The 25,039-nt window shown below is 38.3% G+C and overlaps 1 protein-coding gene across 2 annotated transcripts; it reads right to left on the reverse strand.

Moving 5' to 3' along the window:
• On the reverse strand, positions 1-24,646 carry npm1b (nucleophosmin 1b). Of its 2 annotated transcripts, none has more exons than XM_058397549.1 (11): positions 24,569-24,646; positions 23,913-23,995; positions 23,369-23,488; positions 19,401-19,494; positions 19,094-19,188; positions 18,010-18,095; positions 16,657-16,711; positions 12,958-13,041; positions 4,671-4,778; positions 3,335-3,409; positions 1-727 (listed from the first exon to the last, which is right to left on the reverse strand). In XM_058397549.1, exons 1-11 carry the CDS (start codon positions 24,609-24,611, stop codon positions 719-721), a joined length of 852 nt encoding a protein of 283 aa, XP_058253532.1. In that variant the 5' UTR covers positions 24,612-24,646; the 3' UTR covers positions 1-718. The 2 variants fall into 2 exon arrangements, with proteins under 2 accessions (XP_058253532.1, XP_058253531.1); XM_058397548.1 differs by having other exon boundaries at positions 1-1,967.
• Positions 24,647-25,039: the final 393 nt, after the last annotated feature.

Here is a 25,039-nt window from a genome sequence, read left to right on the forward strand (position 1 = left end):
TGTCTGGGGCAGTTTACTTTATTCCTTTTTGCCAATGAAATATGTAAATACAAAAAGCATGGATAAGTCAAACTGTAAAATGAAGATTTTTTTTAAACTCTCAAGTAAAATGTACCTCACATGGAAAACAGGGCTAATGACTAATGTAGATGATTGGACTGACTAGTTTTATAGCACTGTAATTTACTTGGACAGATCAGAGATTGTGCCAATTTACTGGCCAATGGGAACTTGGATTCCAACTGTAAAACTATATGGAATCTGTGTGCTTATGCATATCTTTCACAAAATATGTGGCATTGTTAGGTTAGTCTTTAAAGCAACTACATAAATGCATTAGAAATACCATAGTTCAAGGTCTAAATTACACTATATAACCAAAAGTATTTGTTTTCAAAAGTATTTGAATTTTGAACATCCTACTCCAGCTTTAGTCCCAGTTCTACTGCTATAATAACCTCTACACGTCTCAAAATGCTTACCAGTGGATTGTGGAGTGTGACTTTCAATTCAGCAACAACAGTATTAGTGAGTTCAGGTGCTGATGTTTGGTGAGGAGGTCTGGGGTGCAGTCGGTTGCAATTCATTCCAGAGGTGTTGAGGTCAGGGATCTGTGCAGGACACTCAAGTTCTTCCACACCAACCTTGGCAGAACATGTCTTCACGGAGCTTGCTTTGTGCCCAGGGGCATTGTAATACTGGAACATGTTTGGGCCTCTTAGTTCCACTGAAAAGAAATTTTAATTCAACAGTATGTAGAGACATCCTATATAATTCTGTGGCCAAAGTTTGGGGAAGACAAACTTTTGTGTGTGCTGGTAAGATGTCCATAAACTTTTGGCTATATAGTGTATCTGAGACCTAGGCAACAATCAGATTATTCTTTTGTTAACCGTTAAAACACTTGAAACATTCTGGGTTAAAACCCCCTCTGAAACATCAGTGAGTAAGTACAACATTAAACAAATACAATTAGAAGATGTAAAGGATTAAGTAATCCTATTTAAAATATTACAGTAGAAGTACAACAAAAGACAAATTCAAGAGTGCATTAATAAAATGAAATACTAGAAAAAATGCTGAAAAGATAATGCACATTAGCATTGCCTCTGGAATTCAAAGCACTAAACGAACTGGAATGCATCTGTGAAATCGTTTCACAGTTTAAGCCAATGAATATTTTTTTGCTGTCATTTTCTGGCAACAGACTGCTAAAAACCCTTAAAAGATCACTTTATCTGATTACAGTACCTAGGCAAAGATACCTTGGCTCACCAAGATTTCCACCTTACAGAGAGCTATAGAAGCGCAGCCAGACGGGATTTTCGGAGCTACAAGGCTTACTGTGAGCCAGATGGAATCCTCAGTCAGACGGAACATTTTGGGCCAGACGGAATACTGAGAAGCAGACGCAATCTTCAGCTATATTTCAGTTGCCATGTTTTTACATTAAAATGAATAGCACTATTTACAGCAAATGATGGTCATTTTCAAACTATTCCAAGAAAAGCTGCCTGTAGCAAAAGGCTAACCTGCTCAGATACAGCGGGAGACTCCTTCAGAAATATTCTTCCAATTCCTAAATTGGTGTTTATACTGCAATTAACCCCACAGATGTATTTCAACACAAATTACCCTAGCTACTTCATAGCTGTCATACAATATTTACCACCATTGATAGAAATCCTATGTCCGACACATCCACAACACATTGGAAGGGTTTGTTAGAATAACACAAGGTAATGAGCTCTCTTTAACTACTCAGTGTCTTTCTATTTTGAAAGTCTCATTACACACAGAGGAAAGTGGACGGTTTCCATTAGAGTGGGAGAAGCCAGAATTCACAGCTGAAGGCCATCACTGGATAGTCCTCTGGTACATGGGGGGGACGCAAGGGGGGGGACGAGTCGCAAAAGCTGCCATTACTTTTTCAGTGTTTGTACAAAGTTCCAAAGGTCTTTGATCACCTGCAAGGAAAGAAATGAAGAGGAAAGGGAGCGAGAGGGGCAGAGAAAAACAGGCAGAGGCAGATGAGGGGGAAGAAAGAGAAAGAAAGGATAAGTTAGTGAGACTGGAAAACGGGTCCCTCTCATATGGGGACTCATTAAGATGCTTAATAATTAGAACAGCATGACTCAGTTTTGTCTCAAAAGACCCACATTAGCGTTACATTAGGATAATGGGCGCTGAAAGACAAGAGGGGCGGGCCGACTGGTCTTGGACATACCAGAACGTATGACTAGTGCCTCTTTCTGTCTCATATCTCTGCCTGCTGCTTGGACCAAAGTGCTTCCAGAGCTGGTTACACACACACACACACACACACAAACCCCTTCCACTCTAAATCAGAGTACACCTGCTCTGCTACGAGTTCGGAAAACAGAGCCCTGCAGTAATGGATGCTCTGTTATCCAAATGCCAAAAAGCCTCCTCACAACAAATAAATGGAGCTGACTCAAGGGGCCCCCTTCTTTGAACATGTGCATACACACAAATACAGATGCACGCAAGCATGCAATCACCCACATATACATAGTTTAATACAAGGATGCATGCATGCATATACACGCATGGTTTGGCAACAGGTCTCAGGCTGTACTCATTTAACCTAATTGTAATTCTATATACAGCTAAATCAGAGTTCTACTAGCCAGCAATCTTTTTTTGGAAATAAAACAAAGTGGTTTTACTGTAAGTCTAGTTGATAATTATCTCGTCGACTAGCTCGTCTTTTTTCCTGAAGTGGGAAAATCTGTCCAAATACTGATTATCTCTAATCTAGAAGAAGTCGGTGAGGCCTTGAATCTGCTGAACTGCCTGGTACCAAGAGCATACTTTTATCCAGTTTCTTCATTAGACAGCGCAAGAAACACTTTACAGAGAACCGGGGGGTTGAGAGAGAGAGAGAGAGAGACAGAGGTAAATCATAAGAAGAGACGTCAGCCTTGGCAGCTCCCTTCTCTCTGTGCTGTGAGAGGTGCAGTCTTAAGCATATTTCATCGGCTACTCCACAGGCAGCGAGCAGCTCTGGAGAACCAAAACAACGAGAAGAACGAACATAGGGAGTAACAGGCCGTGTCAGAAGCTCTTTAGCATGTGGCCCCTATGCTGCAAAAAGTCAAGATGCTTATGCACTTGTACTCATGGGTTTGAGAGCCTACTCATCTTTCAAGTGGAAGAACTTGGTTTTTCAAGTGAGTTTGGTTAGTTCTTAAATACACACCTCTACAGGACAACAAGGAACTATAAGTGTTGAAAAGAAGAGGCATGAGCATTTATTAAGATGATGAATACTTAATGGTTAACTAGAAATCACAAGGATGGTGATACTCACTTGTTTATCAGAGATCTTGAAAGCGTTCTTGGCGTAGTTCTCGAATTTCTGTTCCGTTTTTGGAAATGGCTTGCCCTGTTCAGAGAAAAAACATAGTTAAATAGCGTAATTTTCAGCACCTCGCTCCTCCACTGAGCTTAGAGCTCTTGTTGAATTTTGGCCAAATCACCATTCTATTGACGAATAGGCTCAACTGCAGGGTGTTGGAAGTTCATATTTTTGCGGTATCAAAGTTCGAATTCAGTTTGCATGATTGTTCATGTAAACAACTTCAAACAAAGTCGACCCATTTGACTAGATTCACACTATATTAAACCAAACAACTTCATTCTTTAGTACTGTTATGATAATGTAAAAAGAAAACAGTCAGAGGACAAGCAAGCACACTTTTTACTAATTTGCTCATGCCCATATTCTTCATAGTGGCGAAGATCTGGTCGAAAAAATCAGCGCACTACTTCATAGTCATGACTCAGTGCCTAATCAGCTAGACTCTAGGGGTTCAAGGTGATGGTGAGGATGATTATCATGATTACAAGACTCTCCATGTGCAGCCATCATCAGCAGCATCATACTAATCCTCTCTGGAGCTCATTTGGCCAGGGGCATCAATGCCCATCTCTATGTGAAAATTCAGTACGTGTGGAGGTCGGCTCTGATCACTTGTTGATAGGCTGATTGAGGAACTGACTTGGCTGTCGGCCGATGGGATGAGACAATCTCAACAGCATGAAAATGAGAGAGAATGGTCACTGAGTCTCAGGATAATAAAAAGAATTATTAACATCTGACTATCACACTGGCTAAGTCCTAGGAGCTACATCATTTACAGTAAATTCAAATCAGAGCCCAATGCCTGCCAAAAGAAAATGCACTGAAATTTAAAGATAAAAAGCTTCTCTCTGTTGCTGATGCTAATAAACATCATGTACAAGTTTAATTAGAGATGCGTGACCATGTACAATGCACACTGATATGTTGTTTGCCAGAACTGTCTCAATTTCTACTGTGAAGTCTCAAATTCTACCTCCTTGGAAGAATTGAAAAATATAATCAAATCAAGCTTTAATCTTGATAAGACACTCTGATAAACATAAGGGACACAATGTACCATGAGCTGGAAAGTCATATATAAGCCAAAACTCTTCTCTTCAAAACTCACTAATTTCTGCAAGTGAAAAAAATCCTGTTCATTTTGAGTAAAATGTCTTCAGGGAAAACTAGAGTCAGAGGAAATAAACCATTTCAGGAGGAAGCAAATGACAACTTGTCTTAATTACAGGTTAATGTAATCAGTAGCGAGACAGGTGAAGTATGAATGGGTGTATTTTCTTACCTCTTTAGCAGCAGTTGCTAATCTGTTCTTGACCTCACTTATGCTGAGCTTGCTGGGAGTCTTCCCAGAAGGTCCTGCTCCAGTCTTGTCTTTACCCTTTATTGTAACCTGTGAATAAACAAACAGCTAAATCTGTCTGCAGCTCTCAGGAAAGTCCTGAGTGCAGCTCTTGTGTGTATGCAGGTTTGCTTCCACCAAGTATCATCAATCATATTGTGTACATACAGGTACATGTGTAATGTTGATCTGTTGATTGGGTCACAGGAGCACATGCACTATAAGGCTTTTTAAGTTAAGAAATAATTCACTGCTTAAAACAGCATTATCTCTAGTTTTACTTTCATTGTTTTCTCTGCAACTCAGTGTTTTTTACGGAATTATAACGCGCAAATTTGATGTGATTGAAATGTTGGCAAAGGAAAAATGCCAAACACTGCTGATCTATCATCAGTCCCATTCTCAACAACCTGATTCCTGATTTATGTTGAGAAAACCCCAATGGCAAGGACTGTCATTGTGTTGTTGCCAGGAATCAGTCACTGAAATCAATCTAAGCCTAAAAGCACGAGGCTATTTAGTTCTATTAACGAATGGCCCAGTCAACCCAAGTAAGGGTACTGGAGTTGGATTAAAGTGAAAAAGGACACAGAATTCTCTACTAATGACATGACAGCACCTTCTGACAAATATGGCGGGGTACAAATTATCCTTTTATTGCTTCCAAGCAGGAGAGAACAAGCCCAAACTGCTCAGGAGCAAAGAGGGTAGGGAGTCCATGCCAAGAGAAGACATAAAGGAGTTGTTTTTCAGTGTCGGGATCCTTGTTTCTCAATGCCCCAGAGTGTGAAAAAGGTCACATGATCATAATTACAGAAACATGAGAGAATAGAGAAATCACCAGTAGAGAACATTGGATGTACTATGGACCACTAAAAAAAAAAAATATTAACCGCTAAATAAATATTCTACGAATCTTGATGTATAGTCATTTCTCCACAAAGTATCCGTCTCAACAGTTGATCCCCACTTAAACACGACATTATGGACATTCATTTTATTTCGCATTAAATCATTCTTGATGCTATATGATGCTTTCTCTGTCACGGAATCAAATACAGTGCTGTATTTACTATTTATTTATTTTCCACTTACGACAAATGTTCGAAACCTAGGAATCCACAATAATAAGATAATAATGAGTACGACTTTAAAATAAGAATAAATATATTCTAGAATATTTACATATATACATCTGCAACAAAAGGATTTTGCAATACTGAGGAAAATAAAGAATGTTCAGATTCAGTGCATGTCGATAATCCCTTAGTAGTAACTGTGGTCCTATTTGCAACTGATCAGATCGTTACAAAAATCTACTCGTGTTTTTAACTTCGCTATTTTATACAAGGTGACAAAGTCTACCCATAGTAAAGGATGGCACATTCAAAACCCTTGTATTACACAAGTAATGGCCTGTCTATACATGCTGCACAGCCTGGAATCCACTCTGATTGCAGGGTTTCACTGATGGACAGAGCTATGTTTTTACAACCGAGAGATCAGGGAATTGAAAGAGAAAAAGCATGAGAATTAATTATAGAAGTCTTTATATCTTATCTTAATTCTTTACTAAACTACTACGTTAACCACAACCTCGAAAAAATCCTTTCTTCCCATTGTAAAGAATGACAGAGATCAAAGGGTATCAAATTGTGTCAGAGATCAAAAGGTATCAAATTAAAGGACAAATGCCCATGCGCGCACACACACACACACACACACACTCTTACAGTGCTGGCTATGGGCCATGGAGGCCTGGTGTGGTGCAGTCATTATAAAGCTGGGTGGGTTTTTTTTCTTGGGAGAGTACAGCTGTGTAGCAGAGACAGCTGATAGGCAGAGAGTGCAGCCAGCTTTTTAATTTGCGCCAGACGCTGATTACAGATGCCAGGGGACAACACTTAATCACTAGCACGCCAGCATTTGATGTAATCGTCCATCCTGCACACATATACGCACAGCCAAGGCACATCAGTATGTCCTCTTTGACACCGCTGAGTGCCAATTCATGTAGGTTTTTTGGAAGTTGTAATTTGGAGAAAAACTTGGGAACTTCTTTCTAGCCAGGATTTGGGAACACTGACGGGAATCATTACTATCATCGGGGACCTGATTTATGGTACTGTGCTTGTGACGGATGTAGGGTTAAAGTGCAGTGACCTGTTTATTTATATAGTAATGCCGAACCACAGGGCACCTGGGTAAAGCAAGCCAAAGATTTCTGGCATGTATTTATTCAGGTAGTGAATGAATGAACTTTTTCTTGCCATATTGGTAGGTGTTAAGTGACTTCTGCTAGTTGCTTGCCAGGTCATAAACAAAAATGTCCAGTTGACCAGCTTACAGAAACTAAATAAATCTGTCTTGATTCTATAGCTTATTTGATGGTATGTGCAAATTAAGGAAACTGGTTTGGCCTTGGAAGATTAAAGATGTGTTAATTGAGCTTGGGGTTAACTAACCAGGGTTCATTAAAACCAAGAACGTTTTAGTGAAGACTGTTATTACATGTCTTATGCTGTCATATTAAATAAAGGTGTGATGTGTATGCGCTCTCAGTCATTCTGAAGAGTATTGTAATCAACAGACAGCGGTTTTACTCCAGCAGATAAGCATTTTATGAGTCTCCCACCTGTCCAGGAACAGCAACGTCATTCATATGTTCCTCATTAACTTGCTCACAAGAGAACACAGTCACCAATGTCAGCTTTGAGAGATCTTATACAGAATAAAAGGCCTGTTCTCTAAACAACCTGTTTTGAATCTTTCAAAGTAGATCACTGCTGTACATGTCCAAACTAGCGGGGGTAGCTCATTCAAGCTCATTGTTGGACTCTCCTGCAGTGGTCTGAACAGTAATCCAGCTCAATGGACATACAGCAGAGGGTGTTGAGTGTTAAGAAAAAAGGTTGTCTGACGCATTATAATCACAGAGTACTGGGTTTCCGCTGTCCTCGGGGCCTGCAGAAACTTCAAACACCAAACTCTAATGAGGACTAATGGCAGAGGAGTGGCCCATCGGAAATCACTTTGTGTGTGTGTGTGTGTCTGTGTGTGTGAGAGTGTGTGTTTCAGAGATGGATGAAGTGTCTAATTTTGGCAGTATTTTTAAAATCCCCTCAAAAACATACATAATTACTTTATAGTTATCTGAACATGCACATATAAGCAGGTGCACACACATACACACATGTACACACACACACACACACAAAATGCTCCAGGCTATTCCAGGGAATTAGCACTCCTCACGACAAGCTTCTCTAAAGCAAATAAGGCACTAACTTGCCCTTTTTATTGTTAGGTCAAGTGAATGGGCTACCAGGAGCAACAGGAAACCAGGTTAGTTAAGAGGGGTGTGGATGTGTGGTGTCTGTGGAGGTATGTGCATGTATACAAGGCACTATACAGACCGTGTTAAAGGAGTTCCAAATGCCACAGGCAGAGGTCGAGCTTGGCCTGAGGGCCCAGTTTCCACAAGTCAGAAATACTGATCAATAAGTGGAAGGTATGGTCAGGTTTTTTCACTCTCCCTTAATTTCAAGCAATGACATTAGGTGCATATTTCAGTTCACTGGTTTCAGTTCATTAACATATATTGCTTATTTAACAGACATCCAAGAATCCTTCCATAGTTAGTAGTTCCCCCAAATAGGTACACATGTTCTGCTTGATAAACATGGACAATCTTCAGAACAGAGTCTGTTCTTTATTATCCTGAAAGCCTAATATGGATGTCAGAGAGTCACTTACACCATCCATCTCTGTATGTCTGATTAAAACAAGCAGTAAAATCTGTTCTGTGGATCATAACATCAAACAAAATGTTTGTCCACACATGCAACCATCTACTGGGAAAAGTGAGTTCCTGGGAATCAGGATGAATTCTGGCACATTTATTTTAGATGTAGAGAGTCAAATACTCTGCTAGTGAGTTGAGCTTTTCAGATTAGTTTGTTTTTTAGAAAAAAAAAAACCCCACAAATGACCACAGATATACAGCTCTTTAAAACACAATTGAAATTATAGATTAAAGTTGATACCAAAGGTATAAGACAAAAGTATATGATCTTTTCATGCCTGACCACCAGGACAGCTTCCTTATGAATTTTCCATTACTTTGCTGAGTACTAATAGAAAGGTCATCATATCATCATCATTTCCTAAAGTGTGCAACCCATGTAGGCCCCTACTATCCCAACCTTTTGGGATCCTTTAGGGAAAAATGGCAAGTTATTTCTTCTGCCATGCCTCAGTGGAGTTGGATGATGGTGTTGATCAGTGACCACATTGTCTGGTACTTATGTCACAAAGCATCCAGTTGAGAGCCAGTTTGGCTCACACAGCCTGAATATAGCACATGAGAAGGCATGTGATACACGGAAGTATGCATCATCAATATAGTGTCACACTTGTTACTAGGAATATACATTTATCAATGGATACAGATATCCTATAGGCAACCTTCTGAGCTAGAAGTGTCATGGCAACAGGGTGTGGCAAATCAATGGGACCGTTAATGCAGGTGAGGAGACAAGTTTGGCTGGCACAATTGCTATTGTCGGAGCCTGGTAAAAAAAAAAACAACAACATTGTGCCAACTGCCATTGGTACACTGACAGGTATTTGGCACACAGGCACAGGAAGCATTAAATGATTGCCTCCTCCTGTCTGAAACAAGAGCAAAACACATGATGCAACAGATTGCCCTTAGGCACTCGGCAGCAGTACATTATTCCCACAGAGTTGGATTTCAAAGACCACAAACAGCGGGTGGTAAACAAACATGGTTGATTTGTAAGTATAGATCTGAAGGATGCATGTTTCCACTTCCCAGTTGCTGTTGAGCACAGACAATTCCTCAGTTGCCACATAAACGTGACATATCAGAGTTCCTTCCTTCTACACTAGCTTTAACACCCAGGGTGACCACAAAATGTACGAGTTGCCCAGCACCATTGAGGTCTATGCATACTCCACTATCTGACAGTTGTGTGGACTGTGCCAACAGCAAGTGACAAACCTGGCAGAGCTCCTGGTCTCACATGTAGAAGCTGCAATTTTGAAAGTCAATTACAAAAAAAGCCATTCAATCAGACTGCGCAGTTCATATAGACAGAGCTGTCTTAATAATACAGATATGCCATACAACTTTTTAAATCTAGCAGAGATGTTTACAGCAGCCGTACTGCAAAAGCCTGTGGTGTGTCTGCTTTGGGGACCAGGATTCAAACATTACACTGTGGGAAACCCGAGCAGTACAGCAATAAATCTGTCTATCTGGCCCTGTGTCGGGTAAGGGCTCCCAAGAGCTATGGAGTAGTGACTACCAGCTGGAAAGTCACTGACCAACTGTTTGTGCTTTGGGGTGCATCATAAAGGGATTTCACTGTCTGAAGACAGGTTAACCCTTTGGGGAAAGGAAATGATGGCACATGCATAATTGAAAGCAGATCAAGAGGTGACCATTAAATGCCCTTTGATGTGTGCTATAGCTACCTCCAGGCAGCAATAAGAGAACTGCTGCTTGTAGAAATCTGTGGCAGCGTGGAACCCACGGTCAGCTTTGGAAAATTATACAGATTGAATGTTGCTTTATCTTTGCTGAAGTCAAGCGAACCTCATTATCATTAACCATCAATGCAACTTTAAGACTTCTGCACAAAATATTCACACCATGAGTAATTCTGACTCTCAACAGACAAGACTATAAGAACGGCACATCCACATCCTCAGTATTTACACGCTGATTCTCTTCCTCAATAGGAGGTGGTATTAATATTTTAATTGGGAGTGACAAGGTTGGACAGGATTAGGAACGAGTACATCAGAGGGACAGCTCATGTTGGAGGTTTGGGGGACAAAGTTAGGGAGGCCAGATTAAGATGGTTTGGACATGTTCAGAGGAGGGAGAGTGAGTATATTGGTAGGAGAATGTTGGACATGGAGCTGCCAGGCAGGAGGCAAAGAGGAAGGCCAAAGAGGAGGTATATGGATGTAATAAATGAGGATATGAAGCTAGTGGGTGTAAGTGTTGAGGATGTAGAAGATAGGGATAGGTGGAGAGAGACGATTCGGTATTTAAACTATTTTTAATGTCTGGTTGTGCCTGGCGAGGTGTGTAATATGAACCCTGACAAATAATTATATTTTGACAACAGATACATGACCTCAAAATAAAAAATGCTGAATTGCAGGTTATGTATGTAACAATGGTTTTATGAGTAGACAAGTTGATAAAAATGGGCAGAGGACAAGTGTGACATGGTGGGGGCCTTTTATAGGAAATAAAACAGGAAATAAAAAAAACTTACTAATTCTGTTGGAAACCACACAGGTGGTCCTCAACATAAATAAAGTTTAATTCCTAACACCTACAAATAAATTCTTGAAAATAAAAAAAAACTGAAAAATTTCCTTTATTGTTTTATTTCCTTTACATTTGGTTTGCCATTATTCATTATTGTTTTGTTTTACCTGTTTGGTTCTTTTTTTGGCATCTAACTTATGGCACACTTGGACAGTTTTAGCAAAAGGTGTACATCGTAAAAGTCCTTTGATCAACTGGGTATGTCCTCAAACGGCATGAGCCATGGCACATAACCAGACACGAGAGATGATCAGAACAGAGTTCTGTGAGACAGAAATGTCTATGTTTCTGGAATTGGGAAGTGGTTAAATATGAGTAAAAGTGGAGTTGAAATCCCAGGAAGACTGGCTAATACAATTCCCAGAAAATTATTAGGAGAATTCATGCATCAACAGAAGCCAACACATTATCATAATGCATATATGAAAAAGATGCTGGCCATTTAAACCCAGCACAGTTATTGGATGCAGTTTTTTCATATTAAATTACCAGAAGACTAAAAAAAAACTGACATAAGGTGGAAATGACAAGCAAGTGTATGGACGAAGAATTCCACCAAATCCTTATGGGATATATGGGATTTGTTCCTTTGGATATTGCATAACAAGAGTTCATGACAAGTGTGAATGCTTGTGTCCATGAGAAACTATGCTTAAAGACTGTTTTTAAGCATTTGCACAAAATGACCTCCAGGTGATGTCTGTCTGGGAGGATACAGCCAATCCTTTAACAAGCACTGAGAAAACATTCTTTGGGTCTGATGTACTAAGCTATTTGTGGCCAATTTCAGGCATAACTAGGCTGCATTCTGTGTAAAACATCTTGTGTTTACCTACATTACCTACAAAGCTGGCTCTCTCTCATACATATGCACCTGAATGGAGATGAAAAGGTGAAAGACAATGAAAAAAATGAAGAAATGTGAAGCCCAGCTGATTACATACTCCATTGATGTACTAAACTTCGAGCAATTAGTGGTGGCCAGATTTAGGTATGACATGCCTCTCAGAACCATGTGTGTTTCTCAGAACTTTACAGCCAGTATCACCAGGTGCATGGCTTTCTGCAGAATTGGACAACTATTAAGCTAAAGTTGAGAGATTTCTTCTCAGAAATATTTTTTTATTTTTGACACAGTGTGCACTAATACATTATCATTTCAGAACTTTGGCATGTGAACTGTTTAATCAACCTACATGCATTAATACTGCTTGTCTATTGGACTAGTTCTGTCACACATTGCAAGCTCATTTTGCATTTCCATGTAGTCTCATTCTGTGCTATGCCTCCTCACACTTGTACATTTGGCCCTTGCATCTTAATCCTGAGACCAGTCTTGACATTTATTATTATTATTAAGCCTGCTATCACAACAAAGACAATAATATCATATAAAATAGTAGCTCAGAGCATTTCGAACAATCGTGTTTATGCTTGCAATCATCTCTGCTGTGGGAGGTTTGTTCAAATTCTGAATTCTTCTATTCCATATTATTTTCAAATACCATAGGTTTTAGCTCTTTGTCATTATTAAAATAATTCCTGACAGACATTGAGGAGCAACCTTTTCTCCTGTAGAATTGCTAAAATCTTGGCTTGTCTCAACAAAAAGCAAGACTTCAGCTTTCCTATGCAGACTGCAGACTTTTTAGCAAAAGAAGCACTCAGAATTGAAAAATAAAGCCTATGCAAGATACCTCGTCTAAGGTTTTAATGCAAAGATGTTCAATCGGCGAAATTTAATTTCAGGAAGAATTAAAAATCACTTAACTACACATTTAATTTAATATTAAAACTATTTCATATTTCTCAGTCTAAAGAAGTAGAGCCTTAGTTAACACATTATGGGAAACCTACCTGGCTCTGAGGCTTCCCTGGTTTGTCATCTTTTTTTCCTGGCGAGCCGTTCTGTTTGTCTGCGCTCTTCTTTTTCTCTGGGGCCTAGGCAGAAAGACAGCACATCACAATCCTTCTATCCTGGGCTTAAACAAAAGAACATGTGTCAGAAGCAAAGAATCCCTCCAAGTGTCAGCCTAGCTGTCTATAATGTCTAACAGTGCATTGTGACTGAGACCCTGAGGTTCCTGAGGTTCTGATTGACTCATTCTTTATCTGTGTAATTGTATACTCCTTTATGATCTTTTTTCAGGGAGGTTGTCAGTAAGGAGTGATAAAAGTGCTCTGCAATTTGTGAAGTGTGTTGCCTGTCGAGTCATGGCCTGGAGGGCTTACACCACACTGTCACTCCTCGACTCTATGGTGGGAGAGGGGCAGAAAGATGCAAACACAAAGACAGAGAGAAAAAGAAAATGAGAAAGGTGAGGTTACAACTCAGGAGCTGGGGGTTACCAAAAAAGGCAAGTGAACATGCAAGAAAAAGTAAGAAAAGAGAGCTCAGGTTAGACCAAATATGAGACAGAAAGAGTGAGAGGAAGAGGGATAAAGGAATGAGAGGGCAGCAAGAAATGAGAGAAAGACTGAGTTAAATGACTGTGTGAAAGCAGTGTTCAGCTGTCAAATACCCCACCACCACCACCCTACCCCCCCTAAGGGCAGGAATCAGCACTCACAAAGCAGGTATGCACTCAGTCTTTGATCTCCTCACACACACATACACACACAAAAAACTATTTCTCAGACATTACCGAACATATATCTCCTTTACCCCATTTTCTCGCTCACACACCACACCTCCAACACACATGCTAATTTACACATACAAAACACACACACATTCATGTAAATGTACACGTACACACACACACACACACACGTACGCACACACACAAACCGTACAAACCCACTTCCAGACATGCCAAACACAGTCTAAACACAAAAGCCAGGTGCTGAAGGAAAGACTTAACTTAGTGACAAGATGGAAGAGGGGATGGAAAGAGAAAGAAATGAGAGATCGGAAAGAAAAGAAAAAAGGGTGTTGAGTAATGCCATGCCATGCTGGGTGATTTGGCCTCTAACAGTATTTAATGCAGATACCTGCTGCATGTGTCTGGCTGACCAGTAGGCATTTAGCCAGATTACAGAGGACTCCAGTTGTTATGCTCCAAACAGCATGCTTATAGCTCAACAAAAAAACAGATGGGTCCAGGGGCTGGATCAAAAGTGTTCATCACTACTAAACACATGCCTCTGATGACTGTCCAAAAGGATGTAAGCTTGACTTGGATTAATTTTAAAATTTAAAAATGTAACCTCATAGCTAATATACAAGACATTATAATGCATGACATAATATGACCAAATGTTTTCTCTTTAAGTAACATGAGGAATGAGTTTGTTTTTGGTGTCTTTTAAAATGGTAGATAGAAGTAATTTACTTTGTCCAAATTCGTTCCCCATTTACCTTGTTTTGTACTGGTGTGGACTGGACTGTGCACTGATTTTTGTAAATGATGTAAACTTAGCAACTTATTTTAGACAAAATTCACTTGTCAGAATGAATCTTAAAGCATATACACACAAATTTATTCATTTAATTAATTTATTTGTATAGCACTATTAACAATACACACTGTCTCAAAGCGTTACAGACATATAAAAAAGTATAAAATGAAATTTATATTTATCCTTAACGAGCAAACCTGATGCTGCAGTGGGAAGGAAAAACTCTCCGAGATGATTTGAGTAAGAAACCTTGAGAAGAACCAGACTCAAAAAGAGAACCTGTCCTCACCTGGGTGACACTAGAGAGCGGGATTATAAATATGATGTCCTCTTTCTAAAACTGTATATAGTCAAGTGGAGTTGTATAACCAGGAGCTTTTGAGCAAGCGTAAAAATCAGCATAATTTAAAATATATATATATATATATATATATATATATATATATATATATATATATATATATATATATATATATATATATATATATACTTTTAAAAGAAACTTGTTCATTAATATATAATAAAGAACATCACTTAATATTTCTATATTTAATCGTTTCAGTTGGCTAGGTAATTTGTAACACCCTAACTGCTGGTGTAACGGTGGCAGGTGGCAATTATGTGTTTCTGAAGAACCCACTAATAAACGCTGTCAGTCCAGTGTCTCTGTTCATAGTAAATGAGTAAAGAAGGAATTTCAGACACAGAGGTTGTTGGGTTCTTCGCTGAACTTTATCTCCCGTCTTTCTTGTCTTGCTCTAAGGCAGACAGTGGCACCTGCTGGACATGCTTAACATTCACAGTACTTTTCTGTTGCAAAAAAGGGATCTACATGCACTGACACTGCCCTCTCTAAAAGTATTCTATGGTTTTGATTGTGTGATAAACATATTTGGGTTTAAGATCAAAAGCAACTATGAGAAAATATTTTCTAAAATTTTAGCTTATATTTCATGGAATTTTCATCTAGATGTGTCTTAGCACTTGTCACATTTTGCTTGATCATCACTGGAATATGTGACCGATGTGGGTCTCAGGTGTCCCCTTGCAAATGATCCATTTAAATGAATAGTAGCTCTGAATATCTGTGCTTGGTTTTTATACCCTGGGGTTCAACTGTGAAAACGGCATTTGTTGTTTAAAAGTAAACCAACATGAAAAACTGTCTATGAGGAAAATAAGCAAGCCAGTTTGAAATTGATAAAATATGGAAAAATAGGAAAAATATAACAGCCATTGCACAAGCATCAGGCATAGCTAATATATCAAACTGGAGTGTCCTGGAAATGAGAGAAACTACTGGTGTACCAGCAACCAGGCATCAAACAGATTAGCCAAAGAAAACAACAGCAGCTGATGACAGACCCATTGTGAGAACTGATCCAAAACAACAGTCAGTGACATCACCAAAATCTCCACAGGGCAGGGGTGAAGGAATCACAAGCCACCATTTGAAGAAGACATCGAGAGCAGAAATATAGAGGTCATGCCTCAAGATGCAATCCATTCATCAGCAATAAGAATCAGAAGGCCAGATTGGAATTTGTAAAGAAATACAGAGATGAGTCACAAAAGTTCTGGAACCAAGAATAACCTCTACCAGGATCCAAAACATACAAGCTCATCGGTCAAGCATGGTGAAGGTTGTGTCATGGCTTGGGCTTGCATGGCTGCTTCTGGAACGAACTCACTAATCTTTATTGATGATGTAAATTCATGATGGTAGAAGCAGAATGAATTCAGAAGGCTACAGAAACACACTGTCTGCCAATTTACCGAGAAATACATTCAGCCTAATAGGGAGGAACTTTATCATGCAGCAAGATAATGACCCAAAACACACTGCCAACACAACAAAGTACTTCACAAGGGGAAGAAGTAGAAAGGTTTGGACTGGCCGAGTCGATCAACAGCCTTAACCCTGTTGAGCATGCATTTCAACTGAAGGGAGAACTATATACAGTAAGGTCATATAATGCATTATTCAGCATCACCCTAAAGATGGCTTCGGTTTGAGTCAGGTTCTTCTCAAGGTATTCCTCTGATATCTCATATTTTTTCTTTCCACTGTCACCTATGACTCAATCATTAGTTTCAATATAAATCGAAATCCAAATTTCTATAACTAAAATTCAATTCATTTGAAAGACTTACTTTCAGTGAGGGTTTCATGGCATTTGAAGCAACTGGCTTTTCATCTTCATCATGTCTAAAATACACAAAGCAAATGAGATTTTAAATTGCTGCTAATATTTATGCAATTTATTAGATATCTTTATATAGACATACAGACGTGTCTACAAATATCTGGAAATTGAAAAAGAGTTTATAAACTGTCTAGCTGTTTACCATAGTATTCTGGAGTTGAACTGTAGTGCAGTGCAAAGTGCAAGCTTTCAGATTCAGGGAATTTACATTCAAACCAGGTGAATGGTGAAAGAATTAAAACACATAAGCCCCTTTTTTAAGGGAACAAAAATACTTACTGAGAAACTAGCAATCATACATTTAATTGTCATTTTTAATACTTGGTTTTGCAGTCAATGACTGCCTAAAGCCTGAAACCTGGAGACATCACCAGGTTGTGCTCTGTCAGGCCATTACTGCAGCTGTCTTCAGTTCCTGCTGGTTCTTGTGTGTGTGTGTTGGTGTTGCCTACCGCTTTGCATTTAGCAAGTGAAACGCATGCTCAATTGAATTCAAGTCAGGTGCTTGAATTGGCCATTTCAGAGCATTCCACTTCTATGCCTTAAAAAAGTCTTGGGCTGCTTTTGTCATATGCTTCGGGTCATTGTCCGGATGAAATGTGAAGCACTTTCCAGTGGGGTTTGAGGCTGATTTTGAGCAGATATTATAGCCCTGCAGAATTTATCCCGCTGATTTCATTCTCTTGACTGTTCACTTTGACACAGATATGCCCACCTCCTGATGGAGGCTCTTGATCAGGCTAACTTTGGTGAAGTGTTTTTTCTTCAACAGGGAAATAATTAGTCTGTCACTCGCAGCTGCCTTTTGGTGTTTCTGAGCTCATCAGAACACTCTTTTCCTTTACAAATGTACTAAATAGTTGATTTCATCACATCTAAAGTTTTTGCTATCCCTCTGATGGGTTAATATTGATATTTGAGCCTAATGATGACTTGCTTCACTGGTAGTGATGGCTTTTTAGACTTCATAGTAAGAGCTAACAGAAACAAATGCAAGCGCCACACTTGAAATCATCTCTAGACCAAGACACTAGGTAATGGGTGAAATAATGAAGGAATAAGAAAACCTTTGGTTCCTTAGAACTCATTTGGTCATTTGTAATATAATCACATAAAAGTACTGTCACGTCTACACCACTCACATGATTTGGACGTAAATACCCTTAAAATTACAGAAAAAACATACTTATGGACCTGAATACAAATACTCACAAAACATAAAACTGTGTAGAGCATTAAAATGACTGTCTCCTGTTTAGACAAAATGTACAACTCAATCCATTAAGGAATAATTTCTCACTCATCGCTATCATCATCCTCTTCATCTTCGCTATCATCATCCTCATCTTCTTCATCATCATTGTCTGAATCCATTTTGAGCTTCTTCTGCCGAAAAAAGTGATAAAAATAACCAGCATGAGATAGACTTATCATGAATCAATATACTGGACAGCATTTTATACAATATTTTGTGTAAACATTTTTTTTTAAAATCATTTTTGGTGCTTGGATCAAAATTGCATATTCATTATTTTTGCAGTCAGCTACAAAATTATTGGCACCACCAGGTCACAATTCTAGGCACATCTTGAAATTTCTATGAACAATTTCTATTAACTGATGCATGTTCACGTTTATATATATATATATTTTTTAACATTTTCATCATGTTCAAGTTTCTAAGAACACTTTCTAAGACTTCCTGTTTCACAGGGGTGTAATTATGAGGTGAAACAATGGCCAAATATTTAGTCACTCATCAATGTGGAAAACATTAGGAATACACAAAGAAAACAATCAGACAACAGCTATAAAAATAGCTACATGTCAGAAAATGCCCATATCCACTGGTAATAATTAAGAATATTAAAACAAACAGAGCTGTAATGAGCCTGCCCGTAAGAGGAAGGAAATGTCTTTTGCACAGACACAATAATGAGGGTGATTAGAGAGGTAACAATTTCTCCAAGGATCAAAGCTAAAGATTTGCAAAAGATGTTAGCATTTTCAGATAACATGACCAAAATGTTGCTCATTTTCAGATTAAATTAGATCCAGAATAAACAGATAAAGTCCAAATCATTTGTAAAAAAATTTTTTTAAATTGATTATTATTATTATTACTATTATTATTATAAACTCATAATAAAAGTCATTCCATTTAAAAGTAAAAAAAGAAAATATAAAACATTCAAAAAGTGTACCAGGAGATTTTAAATGAGAGTCTGTCTGCCTCTGCCAAGTAGCTACAACTGGGACATGGTTAAATCTTCCAGCAAGGATTTAGTCAATGATATATATATATATATATATATATATATATATATATATATATATATATATATATATATATATATATATATATATATATTTTAATTGCTTACCAGTGGCACTTTTCCAGTGGCCATATTGGAAGGCCTCTTTACTGGTGATGTGTTATTCTCCTCCTCTTCTTCCTCATCATCAGAGTCCTTCATACCTAAACAAATATTGGGAGATTACACGATGCACATTACTGTCATCATGATATGCATTCAAAACAAAACTGTAACATGAGATCATTTGTGTGATTGATTAATGACGTCCATTATTAAAGGCGCTATGTCAATGAAATTGAGCTGAATAATAAGGAACATAAAAATGTTGTATAAAGAATAATAGGAGACCAGAGAAGAGAAAATGAAAACTTACTGACAAAATGTTGCCCACTGATGTAAACCGGGCCGGCTCCAGACTGCAAACGGAACGTGAATGGGGGAGTGATTTCAAATCCCCCTAAACTTAACTAAAAACACACACACACAAACAGAGAGAGATAGAGAGAGAGAGAGAGAGAGAGAGAGAGAAGAGATGATTACCATTTAATAATCTCATCTTGGGTTATTTCAGTGTTACTACTTTGTTATTACCTCTGTGTTAGTGGTCCAAACTGAAGTTATTGTAAATAACAGTATTACTTAATCTTAATATAATTCACACAGACACAGTCGTTTCAGTTGATGTATAAGCAAATGATTGTTAGAAGGTTAGACAGTTTAGGCTTCGGAATTGGTTTGTTTGTTTGAAAAGGATCCCATTTATTTATGAATATATATTGGTTTGTTTGTTTCAGTTGTTTGTTTCCTTGTTTTGTTTGGCCATAAGCAAGAGCCTGTTTGAAAAGAAGCTGATATATTTTGAATATATCTTGGCACAGTCTGTCCTGGTGTGCGTCACCATTTGTTTATGACCTATATATCCTTTGTTTTGTCCAAGAATTTCTTCTGTTCTGTTTTGAGAACATGGGCCGAACACATACACTCTCAAATAAACTCACAAAACTGCCAGTAAACACGTCAACCACCACGTCTTTTTCTGCTGACGTCTTTAGTTTATCTATAGATCTTAGACCTTTGACCCTTTATCATAGAGGTGACCTTTTGTAAGGTACATGTTAACAAAGGATACTTTCTGGAAACCAACCACAGTGCAATAACCAAATAAATTACAAATTGATATAGGTTTGCTAAAAATACAGTAGTGCCTGACAGTGAAAGGACCAGCATCTTTCACGTTTAGCTTCGAGTTCCAAAGCTGTGAGACATTCTGAACACTATGTACCAGTAATACTCAAATGGACCTACAGTTAAACAAACTCTTCTTCAAAACACTCGGAGCACTTCAGGAATCTGGAAATGCAGCCAAAAGTTTCTGAATGAACATTCCAGGTAAAGGTAGGATGAATGTGTTCATAGCAACTGAACGTAAACAGCTAATGGCATGCAAGCGTGTTCCGTTTAATGTTTACACGACAGTCATGTAATTACATTACACAGCAAGACAAAGAATGCTGTTAACTAAAATCATTCCATAGTGTCAACCACTTCCCGAGGGAAAGCTGGACAGTAGCCTGTAATTTAGATGCATTAAAAGCACATGTTTTCATTTGATTTGACATTTAAAGTGTGTAAGAGACAAGTGTGTGTCCTCACTTTACGGGAAAAAAAGAAGACAGGGAGTGGTGTTAGAAATTAATCGACGATGCGGTGGTGTAACGTGGCCCGACGGGAAGTGACATTACTTTTCCCACCCTGAAAGTGACTAGCACTTTTCAATGTGTTTTATTTCTCTTATACCACAGCAATTAGTTTTTCATTCATGATTGAGTATTTAATTTAATAACAAACACACTTTAACCACATAAGGTTATGTTTAATATTGTGGAATGTACGTGAGACGTACTTCTTGTTATAACTTACATAGTAGTAGCTACAGTCGCCCCCTTACTATCATTTTGGTTTTGTGAGGTTAATACAACAAAAAGATGAGGCTTGTCTCATTTCCCTCTCTCTGCATGTGACGAGATCGTCATTACGGCACATACAGTGGTTTTCTCTATGTGCCTCTTTGTTTACTATGTCAGGTGTGTCTCAATTTGCATTTTCTTTCCACTGCTGCCTTGTTATTTTTAACAAATTGTGTTGTATCTCATAATGTGTGTGTGTGTGTGTTTTTTCCACGTTTTGTAGTTCTCCATGAATCTTAAGAGCCTGTCTGACTTTGGAGCAGAGAAAAATGTTTCTCAGTTTCTTGTCTGTGCTTGCCAAACAGAGAAATCTGTAAAGGTCTTTACTTGCAAAATATGAACAGGGGTTAAAAACACAAAAATCAAACAAGGTGTAGAATATCAAGGCTATTTTACTAAACAAGTATCTCTAGCCATTCTCCATAAACCACATGCATTTATGACTTTATTTTAATTTTATTCTAAGCTTAGTTACAGCTAATAACTGGTTAAGTTTATTTGTAATCCAAATTTAAGTTCTGGAAATGCTGAATGAATCTATTTTTTACTGCATGTTTACTGCAACATCACTGTAAAACCTCAAACATATAAAACATAACATTTTTGTTATGTGTTTTTTTAAGTGTTAGCTTAATCACATGTGTATCTGTCATGGCACTTCAAACAGGATCATGGGCTAGCTGGTGGATTTTGTTTTTTATCATTAAACACCTAAAAGTCATTAGACCCAAACAAACCAAATACAGTACATCAAATAAAGGTAAAAAATCGCTAATGTGAGTAATCATTTTGAGAGCTACAACAACAAAGATAAACTACTTACATTCTTAAACAAAGTGAGAATTTATCCACCATTTCTTGTCTTAAAGGAGCAGCGATGCTCCATTGTTTTTGTGGTAAACTGTGGGATTTGTAAGGAGTGAAGGTTCTAGTTATTAAAAGGATTCTGTTATTGATCCAGACCTTAACACGGATGACTCCCTGATCAATGTCCTGACTACTGAACTAGTGAGTTAATTTCAACCCAAGTAAATTTTCACGACAGATCAATTTATTCATATCAGGTCAGATCCCAGTCATCTCATATATGCTATGTTGTTATGCATAAGCTTAACAAAAGCACTTTTTAACATGATATTAAATTAGACAGACAAGATCATGCACATCTAAACATGTGGTATTTAATACAGATCCTGAGATCTGGAAGCACAGAACTATGACCTAGCATTCCCCTCCATTATGGAATAAAGTCATGTTTTCCACAGCCGATGCTGAATGGGGACGAGTGATTGGTGATGTCATGGAGAGATTTTTTTCCCAGTTCAACCCTTAGATAATCTGCCAACCATGACACAACCTTTTTTACAAGGCACATTCTTCCAAAATGTTAAAAAAAAAAAAAGGCTGGATTTACAATAACAGAATTTCTGCTTTCATGTTAAAGCTAAACCGTAGGAGAAAAATAGTTTTAAAAAAATCAGTGCTGACATGTAAACATTTGCTTGAAATAAACTAAATAACAGAAAGCGCCTGTTTACAAACACATAATGAATTAGACACATGTGCAGCTAAATCTTCAAGGCAGCTGTCTTTTATGTCCTTATTATGAGCGGATCTTTAAATAATTTATCCGTCAGCTTATTTTTTTCATTTCTAGTTTGAACAAGAACAAGAGCTCACTATTTCGTTTACTATTACTTTACCAATATGCTTCAGGATTAAGAGATTTTACGATCGCAGAAATTAATGCAAAATCAAGCAAACTTCAAGATATTCTAAGGAGCAAGCGATTTTCAAAATTGACAAAGATTTTCCACAGATTTGGAGCAAGATGTGTTGGGTGACAATCATCACAATACGCATTGTATTGGGGATGTGATAGCTTAGTGGTTAAGGCGTTGGACTACTGATCAGAAGGCTGTGAGATTGAATCCCAGGTCCGCCAAACCTGGGCCCCTGAGCAAGGCCCTTAACCCTCAATTGTATAAAATTGTAAGTCGCTCTGGATAAGGGTGCCTGCCAAATGCTAGAAATGTAAATGCATTCATCCAAAGCCTTCAAAAAAATTAATTACATATGTGACTTCATTGGCAGTAGTTTAAAAGAAGAATCCTCTGCTTGCAATTTTACCAATTCAAGCACTTTCAATAACATTTATTTAAACATTTATTCATTTGCATTTATTAAAAAAAATCGAATCAAAATCAAGCATTTTTATCTGTAAAAATCAACAAAAGGTTTTGGTGGGACCTGTAAATGCTCCTGCTCTGTTAAAGCCATAGCAGTAGTGGTTTACATGTTACTATGTAATGCATGTGTTATGAAGCACTAATTGATTCGATTCAGTAGAGAAGTATTGGACTAAAGCACTTACAGAAGGCAGAATAGAAGGTTTCAGTACAGCAAGAGGGATTTTGGTCGTCTTGCCATCGTATGTCACTCCCTCTATTTCCACTGTATGTAACTTATCCTCTGCTTCTGCTCCCAGGCACACCTGAAAAGAAAAGCAGGTAAGCCAAAGAGGTAAAGAAGCAAAACAGTACGTCTATAGACCATATCTAGAGCTCTGCATGAATCAAGAAATTATGGGAAACCTGAGAAACATTTGTTTCATATACGAGACAATCAAACCTGCAATATACTCAAAACTTACCAAATACTTATACAATGCTTACAGGTTGTCAAGAACACATTAATATGGTGTTTTCACTGGTGCCACTGAAGCTAAATCAGTGTCCTGGATGAACTTTGCCTTGGCTTGATCTAATCATACACTATATTGCCAAAAGTTTTGGGACACCTGAATTCAGGTGTTATTGTTTAAGGGGTTGGGTTTGGCTCCTTAGTTCCAGTGAAATGGACTCTTTGAAAGGAATCACATGTATCTATATGTTAAATTTCAACCGTGTTGAAAATACCGCTTTCAGGGACAGCTGGTGGTCAACTTCATCATCGTCCACTTCGACTTTGTGCTCTTTTTTATCAGCCTTCAGCACACACCCTGTGCAATCAAGAAAAGATCAGCAGCAGTCAGCACACCTGCACTGTCAGAATGCAATTCTCCAGCTAAACATACCAAATAGAGCCATAACAGAAACATAGTGGACTAAATAGTGTACACTTGCACTGGGAGTGTCAGTTCATAGGGAGTTCACTTTGACAGGGAGGAGAGAGCCGTTTGGGATTCAGCCACACTTACAGCCTCAATACTTTAACATAGACCTGAAGCAGTGCAGGACAACCTAACATTGCACAGAATTATATACACTGGCACCAAACAATAAAAGTGGAGCTATAGTAATCGCAACACTCCTTAATTTAATAAAAATTTAACACAGGTAAATATATTCGTGCTTGCAACTGCCGTACCAAGACTACACATTATCTTTCTGCAGGTTAGCCGACTGGCTAAAAACAAAGGCAAATTAGGCTAACTGCTCAGCTAGCTAGCCTTTACCATGGGAGTTACTTCTCATAAGCTTAATAAACTTCTCAACTGGCGCGCTGGTGGAAAATAAATATTTAGCAACCTAAAAATGGCCATGCAACATAACAGTTTCTCGATGGAACTCACCAAATAAAAACATTTGGGGTCTGCTCAGGTCTTTCTCTGCCATCTTTGCGCCACAAACGACTTGAAAGTAACGCCTTGTTCAATGATTGACGGCGACGCGACCCAATCCGCAAGCAGCGTAGGGTTGATTGACGAGCTATCGTCCAATAGAATCGCTTTCTGTGGAATCATTGTTTATAAAGGCGTCTAGCGAAAGTGTAACGCACAGTCCTTGTCCACTAGATGGCGCAAGAACAAAATGAAAGTTAAAGCCTTGTAAATATTAAAATCCCACGTTGTTGTCCAGATTTTGTCTTTTCGCCGTGTATATTTGTCGTATCATTCATTTGCAATTTTTATTTGGAATTATCTTCTAATTATTGAGATCTATTTGAGGTAAATGTTGCTTGATGAGTACAGAAGCTATTACCTTGCCTTAGATTACCATCTATGCAGGAGCAGCACTGTCTGCACTGGTATGCTGTTTCATGT

This window comes from Hemibagrus wyckioides, linkage group LG08 (genome assembly GCF_019097595.1).
Source record: "Hemibagrus wyckioides isolate EC202008001 linkage group LG08, SWU_Hwy_1.0, whole genome shotgun sequence".
NCBI lineage: Eukaryota > Metazoa > Chordata > Actinopteri > Siluriformes > Bagridae > Hemibagrus > Hemibagrus wyckioides.

Excerpts from the sequence above, each read along its gene's own strand:
- npm1b (XM_058397548.1), bottom strand. The coding sequence starts at position 24,611 with ATGGCAGAGAAAGACCTGAGCAGACCCCAAATGTTTTTATTTG. Across the intron at positions 4,779-12,957 it reads CAGGGAAGCCTCAGAGCCAG|GTTACAATAAAGGGTAAAGA; the intron begins GTAGGTTTCCCA and ends GTTTATTCACAG. Across the intron at positions 3,410-4,670 it reads TAGCAACTGCTGCTAAAGAG|GGCAAGCCATTTCCAAAAAC; the intron begins GTAAGAAAATAC and ends TTCTCTGAACAG.